The sequence below is a fragment of the Scomber scombrus genome, chromosome 2 (assembly GCF_963691925.1).
Source record: "Scomber scombrus chromosome 2, fScoSco1.1, whole genome shotgun sequence".
NCBI classification, from domain to species: domain Eukaryota; kingdom Metazoa; phylum Chordata; class Actinopteri; order Scombriformes; family Scombridae; genus Scomber; species Scomber scombrus.
In genome coordinates this window covers 36,066,635-36,074,174 of record NC_084971.1, presented here as the reverse complement: position 1 = coordinate 36,074,174, position 7,540 = coordinate 36,066,635, and the positions used below count along the sequence as shown (strand labels likewise).

Here is a 7,540-nt window from a genome sequence, read left to right as displayed (position 1 = left end):
ACTGTTATTTACACAGAGATGGTTTATTATACATACTGTTTTATTTTATTTATTTTTATTTAGTTATTTTATTTTAACTTTATTTATACTTATTTTTAAATATTTGTATTAATTGTACAGTATTTTTAGTTATTTTTATTTATTTAATTTTATACTTATTTCATTTATATTTATATTATTTTTATTTATTGTAGTTATATTTATTTTATTTATTTAACTTTATACTTATATAATTTATTTTTATATTAATTTTATTTATTGTAGTTATATTTATTTTATTTATTGTAGTTATATTTATTTTATTTATTTAACTTTATACTTATATAATTTATTTTTATTTTATGTATTTAACTTTATACTTATTTTATTTTATTTAATGTATTTTTTATTTATTTATTTTAATCTTTCACCCTTTTGCAGTTACTGTTGTCAGTAATCTCTGATCCCCTTCAGAGATCAAAACATAAACAACATCTATCCAACAAATGTGAACCTTTTATTTTGGGAAGATTTGGAGTTTTTCTTTTTTTACTAAAACTTATTTATCTTTTACTAAAATATTTGTATGGAAAAAGTATTATCTCCCAATTTATGTATCAAAATATCATTAAATAATATTTGTAGCACTATAAACTTTTTATACTTTTTTTTAATAAACTGGAATCACTGGTTGCTTTACAGTAAAGGAGATATTTTATACAACTGTTAAACATCTGCAGTTAATAATATTTACATCTTGCATTAATGAGAAAACTGCAAAACTAAACTAAAACTAGTAAATTCAATTTCAATTTAACTGTGCAACATATATAATATACTTTCTGTGCAATAACAATATCATCTCTGGTTTATTACCACTCAATACCAATATTACTGTTAATAATGCAAATAATGTCATTATTATTATTATTTTATTAGGGTGAACATCTAAGCTCCAGTTCATTTATCTCTTCTGTATTCAGTTATTTTAAAGCTAATTAATATGCGTACTGTGTAAATTATATGCTGCTAGTTTCTTAACCTGAAACTATGAATACACACATTTCATAAAGGTTTGACAGATAAAGCTGCTTTCTATAACTCAAAGTATTTTAAGTCCCACATAACTAAATCTACACATTCTGACATTATTTGACACGAGGAATATTAATATAATATAAGTACCAGGTTCCTTTTGAGTATAATATCTAATAATGGTCTTCTGGTTTAACAAGGAAACATCTCAAGGATTTCATAATGATATTAGATGTTGATATAATGTGTTGGATTCAAATATAAATAAAGTAAACAAGTCAGTCCCACATGACCCTAATCTACTTTATACATGTGTGTTTGTTATTGTTTGTCATACTTCTTTATTCTTTCTTATTGATGCTCTTATATTTATATTGTCCACTTTGCTGCAGTAATAATGCAGATTTCCCTCATTGTTGAACTATTGAATACAAACATGTTAAACTCACTAATAACTGGACTATTATCATTACTACCTACCATACAGACTGGACCTGCTGCTATTTACTGACTAACACAACTTAACTTATGTTAACTAATATTAGTAAATGTTTTATCTGTTGTTCACTTCAATGTTTACTTTATTATAGTGTTAGGAAATATCTTATCTGTTGTTTCTGTGCACTTTATCAGTTTATCAGTTTCACCATAGTGAGAAACGTCTTGTATGTCTGGTGTGAAGAAATAGACAATAAAGTTGATTTTGACTTTAAAACTAAACTGAAATAAAAAAGCAAACAAAAAAAATAAATAATAATAAAAACTAATGAACATTTCTAAACTATAATAACTCTGCAGTGGACCTCTAAATATGATATGAGTGTTATTATGAACCAGGTGAGGCTCCGGGTCTCACCTGTCCGGGCAGCAGCAGCGGGTCTCCCTGCCGGGCCAGGAGCCACTGTCCCGGGCTGCAGAGCTCCAGCAGCCCGCCGGTGAACCGCTCAGCTGCGGCCCAGCGGAGGCTCTGCCGGCTGCGGGCTCCCAGCACAACCCGCTGCAGGCTGACCGGCCTCACGGCCCGGACCGTCCCGGTGCTGCCGAGCCGCTGCAGGCCGTGCAGCCGCAGGAACAGCCGGCTGGTGAGCAACCGGAGGCGGCCACCGGGCTCCGGGTCAGCCGGGGGATCATGCTCGCTGGCCGGGTGGACACGCAGCAGGATGCCCGGTGTCCCGCTGCTGTGAGGCCGCTGCGGGGTGAAGAGGACGGTCGGTGGTTCCGAGTCATCCTGGAACAGCGAGGCCAGGTGAGACGGTGACAGCAGCCCGTCCAGAGGGCTCAGGTGAGGGGGGAAAGTATCCACACAACACAGCTCCACCTGCACCGCCATCTTGGCCCTGCGTCATCACCCAGGCTGCTCTGTACCAGGAACAACTGCGCCCCCGGTGGCCGAGAGACGCAACTGCGCCCCCAGCGGCCGAGAGACGCAACTGCACCCCCAGCGGCCGAGAGACGCAACTGCACCCCCCAGGGGCCGAGCAGGGTAACTGCACCCCCAGCGGCCGAGAGAGTCAACTGCAGCTCACTACATGATATGATATGATGATATATTTATTATTGTGTGATACACAAAGTGCCCAAACAGGTTTATAAGACACCAAAAAAGAAAAACAAAGAGGCAGAAACCAGATTCCAGATACAGGTGATGCTAAACAAATAAACCCTCCTGACATTTTTTCCAAGCTTTTAGAGACAAAAGTATCCAACTTAAAATTAAACAACCATTCTGTCATAATCAGAGCACCCAAACATCTCTGGTTTTTGAACATCATTAAATAACGGTGTTCTTAACTCATTATAAAAAAGGACAAAACAGAAGAAGATGTGACTAATTTTAAACTCATTTGAGCTGTTTCTGCATGTCAGACAACACATTTCTTCTTCTCTGGCTTTTAACTCAGTATGAGAGTTTGTAATTTCTGTCTGTTTGTTTCTTGCTTTGTTGCTTTTATGTTGATGATCGTTCAGCACTTTGGTCAACGGCTGTTGTATAAATAAATTTGATTTGATCTATTCACAAAGCAGATGAACAGCCTGAGATGTCTTACAGTAGGAACAATAAGTGAAGTTTCAACCATATTACGTCTCAGTCTGGAACACAGTTTTGTTTTATTGATGCTCGTCACAGAAGAAGCTTGTTCACAATAGACAAGTCATCTCAAACATCCACAAACCTGGTGAGAGATACTAATGAAATGTGTCCAAATCTGTCCTTCAAGCCCAGCGAGGCAAATGTCTCCTTCAAATCTGAATCATGTTGCAGGTCAGTTACATCACGTTGGACGTCCACGTGCAGATCAGAAGCACCGACTGTGAATTACGAGTGAAAATAAGCAACATTTAAATCACTTTTCTGCAGTTTTCATACTTTGCACAGTTATCTCCTTACCTCTGATTATATATTGCAACGATTTACATCAATAAGCAAATATAATACATTACTTGAGTATTTGAGACTCAGTTTCTCAGTCATTACTTTATCCTTCACATCTGTTATACGTCAGATTCATATTTTAATCATCTCTAATGAACTGTCTGTATATACTGTTTCATACATTGTGTAAATTATTCAAGCATCTGTGATCCTGCCTCTTAATATTTCAGCAATATCCAGCTGACTTGTACTAATGTAAAGTGTATTAATAACATATAACATCAGTGAAGCATGTATATTATACTTAGTTATATCTCTAATCTCTAATCTACTGTTTTTATTGATTTTCGTATTATGAGTCTTTTTAGTTATTGTATATTTTAACCTTGTTTCTTTTACCTGTTTTTGTATTTTATGTCAAGAGGCTGCTGCAACACATAATAAATGAATCTATCTCCCACTTCTCTACACTTCAGAGGGACATACTGTTCTTTCTACTCCACTTCATTTATCGGACAGCTTCAGTTTACAAACCATCAGTGAGTCTTTGTTATGTTTCAGATGTCTTTAGGTTATTTGTAGTTTCACCAAAGAGACATTTCCCCTCAAATGGGTTCAAATAAATAACTGTTGGAGGTCAGAAGAGGCATTAGTCACAAAAAATGCAAAGATTATAGAAAAATGCATTTAAAAGTAGGTGATCAGCTTCTATTGAGCTTCATCAGTGTGAGTTATTCATATCAATGATATCTGACACATTTACAGTCTTTTTAGCATCAGATTCCCTCTTAGTGTTTCCCTGTTGAGCTGTGCTGTAACCATAGTAACACAAAGACTTTGCTACTAAAAACACTGTAACGTTCAAACATAGAAGATGAAGATGAAGACTACTCTCCTCCTTTCTGTCTTTCTTTCCTCCTCCTCCTTGTTCTTTCTTTTTCTTTAGTTTTCTTTCCTTCATTTCCTCTTCTCCCTCATCCTCCTTATTCTCCCAAGTCTTTCTTTCCTCGCCTTCCTCCTCCTTCTTGTTGTTCTTTCTCTTCCTTTTCCTTCTTCTTGTTTCTTTCTTTCTTTCTTTGACTCATTCAGACGACTGAAGCTTCATATTAGCTTCAGGTCAACTTTTAAATCCATGTTTCCACAGAAGGAGGACTGTGGGTTTAGTCCTCCATCACTTCCATTGTAAACATAATGAAGGGATCTTCTAATGGTCAGTATGAACAGGAGGAATCATTACAGTAAACATGATGAAGGGATCTTCTAATGGTCAGTATGAACAGGAGGAATCATTACAGTAAACATGATGAAGGGATCTTCTAATGGTCAGTGTGAACAGGAGGAATCATTACAGTAAACATGATGAAGGGATCTTCTAATGGTCAGTATGAACAGGAGGAATCATTACAGTAAACATGATGAAGGGATCTTCTAATGCTGTGGGTTTAGTCCTCCATCACTTCCATTGTAAACATGATGAAGGGATCTTCTAATGGTCAGTATGAACAGGAGGAATCATTACAGTAAACATTATGAAGGGATCTTCTAATGGTCAGTATGAACAGGAGGAATCATTACAGCAAGATAAACACACTTAATGTTTATTTGGGCTCCGGACTGTTGGGTTAACAAAGACTCAAAAGTTTTGAACTCGTCCTTTAAGCACTACTGGATTTAAATTCAAGTTTAATTGTCTTTCTAACCATAATAATACACATAAGGCAGAATGAGATAGTTCCTCACATGAACAGGTAATAAAATTAAAACATAAATAAAATATTAAACATGACACAAAAACATAAAACATGTAAAGTGTGTAGTGATCTCTTTGCTGTTGCATGATGTTCGCTCTCTGCTTAGTTAAAGAGAGCATGAATTAAAGTGCTGTGACTGTTTAACTTTGCTGTCTGGACCTTCAGATTCGATACCTTACTGGATACCGACTTTAACAAATAAGGAAGCCTATAAAGCAGAGTATATGCAGATCGTGAAAAGACTTAAAAAACTTTGAAAAGGTTTTACATTATAACCTCTTTGTGCATTATGTAGTAAATGTTTTTCCACCTTTGATTCTAGGATTAATCACATCATATCTGTCGTGCTGCTGTTGGCTGTTGCTCTATCATCTCTGAAGGACAGACTGATGTTCAGGATCTTCTGTTGCAGCTGCTGGACTCCTCATTCATTTCAGTTCTGTACTTCATGAGCATGAATCTGATCTTCTGTCCTTTGTTGTTTTTTTCCAGCCAGCAACATTTAACTTCCAGGATAGAAAACAGGAAGAGGAGATTGTTTAACACAACCTGCATTAACCTGAAGATGCCACATTACCAGATTTAAACATGTCTGTGCCATTGTTTTAAAAGCATTGAAATATCAAATCTAAATCACGAAAAGTGGCAAACGATTACACCTGCATATAATATGTGAAGCGCCAGACTGGTTCCTTCGGTTTGTCACGTATGAAATCCTGTCTGGTTTTTTGAGACTATTCTTGATACACTGCCGTTCCAAAGCAGATACACTCAGCCATGGCATTGACTGCTTATATGGCTCTTGATATATTTTGTAACAATAGAAAAAGCATTACATTGACATTTTGACAAAGTTAAAAACTTGATTTTCACTAGAGGGGGTATTGCGATGTTGTAACTGGGTCCCCCAGTAAAGTTAGGGTGTTTTTAAACCTTAGTAGTTCAGCCTGGTTGAACAGGACTCTGGTTGGTTTTCCTCCTCGGTACGATTCGTTTGGGCAGATCTGAACAAAGCAATCATACTCAGACCTGAACAACTACACAGGGGCCCTTAAGATGAGGTGGTCTTTGAGCTAAACTTCATCCTGCCAGTCCAGGAATTGAACCACGTTACCAAGCAGTCATAAGCTTACTTCTTAAACCTCTAGGCCACCACCACCCTGCTTTATCTGTAGTGATCAGGCTTCAAGACGGTCATTTTTTTGAGTGTAGATTAAAATTGCAGCATGTGCAATCCTGTTGCGTCCAATCAAAACCTAAACTTACTCCAGACTAAAGACCTGTGGCCAGTAAAGATGGATCCGATCTGGAACTGAGGCGTTCTGGAAAGTCTGGCGCCACATCAGTTTGGGTCTTTCTGTTTACTGGAGACCTTTGAGAAAGAATGACAAGATGCTGTTTCACATGACCAAGACTTTACTTCACAACTCAGTGCCCATCGACCCCTAACAAACACAACATGGGCTCCAACAACCAGCAGACCCTTTGCACCGTCAGCAGATTCCAAGCAGGTAAAACTTCCTCTCATGGTTAACCCTGTTTTTCTCATGCGTAAAAAACAGGCATAGTGCCAACACATTGGAACAGAAGGTTTAAGACTTGAAATTTACACATTTTGCTTGGCAAGATAAAAAATAAAGATGTCTTTATGGGAAATGATTCTATTATATACAATTCAGAGCATAAACAAAATAAAAACACCCAGAAAATAGAATGATTAAAGCATGCCCATTGTCACACCATGAGGAGGAGGCGAGCAATTAATTTTGTGTTCACATCGAACTCTTCTCTTTATCCAAGACCATAAGTATAGGATATAGTTAGGAATCTCTTATATTATTATAGTTCGGGCATTCAAGTAAGTCCAATTTGATCTTTTTTTTCGTTGGCCTGTGTATCCCAATAGGAAGGGGAAAACCATATCAAATCATTTAAAGGTACAGATTTTCTTACATTTCTTTTTCCCTCTATCAAGTATTTGTGATATACTTTACCATGCAATGTGAACCAAGCAGGGTACTATCAATGAAATAGTAGTATAGCTGTGGACAAGCTGGGAGTATTGTGTTGGGGTGAGATTCTCCAGAACTGGTCTTGGAGACAATGATTCTCAGCTGCAGAAACCAGTTAAATCAGGGATTGACCAGAGAGCAACAGACGCATCCATAGCACCATGGCAGCAACGCTCCTGTATGACAGTCAATTCAGATTACTGGAAGCCCATGAAGATAGTTCTGTAAGCTGTCCTTGGAAAAAATAAGAGGTCCGTATACGTTAAATTAATTGAAGGAGGTCATTGTAACATCACAGTCTAACATGGAATCAGGTGAGAACCTTTGAGGCGTAGCTTGTCCGAAGACTGATTATACACAAATATGTCTCAGTGATGAGTCTCTTTGTA

The 7,540-nt window shown here is 37.0% G+C and overlaps 1 protein-coding gene across 1 annotated transcript in view; it reads right to left on the bottom strand.

Moving 5' to 3' along the window:
- Nucleotides 1-2,528, bottom strand: part of pex6 (peroxisomal biogenesis factor 6) — a 15,676-nt gene extending 13,148 nt beyond the window's left edge. The window contains exon 1 of the mRNA XM_062439534.1: nt 1,871-2,528. Within this exon, the coding sequence (XP_062295518.1) occupies nt 1,871-2,344 (474 nt within the window). The 5' untranslated portion in view covers nt 2,345-2,528. The remainder of the gene's footprint in view (nt 1-1,870) is intronic.
- Nucleotides 2,529-7,540: the final 5,012 nt, after the last annotated feature.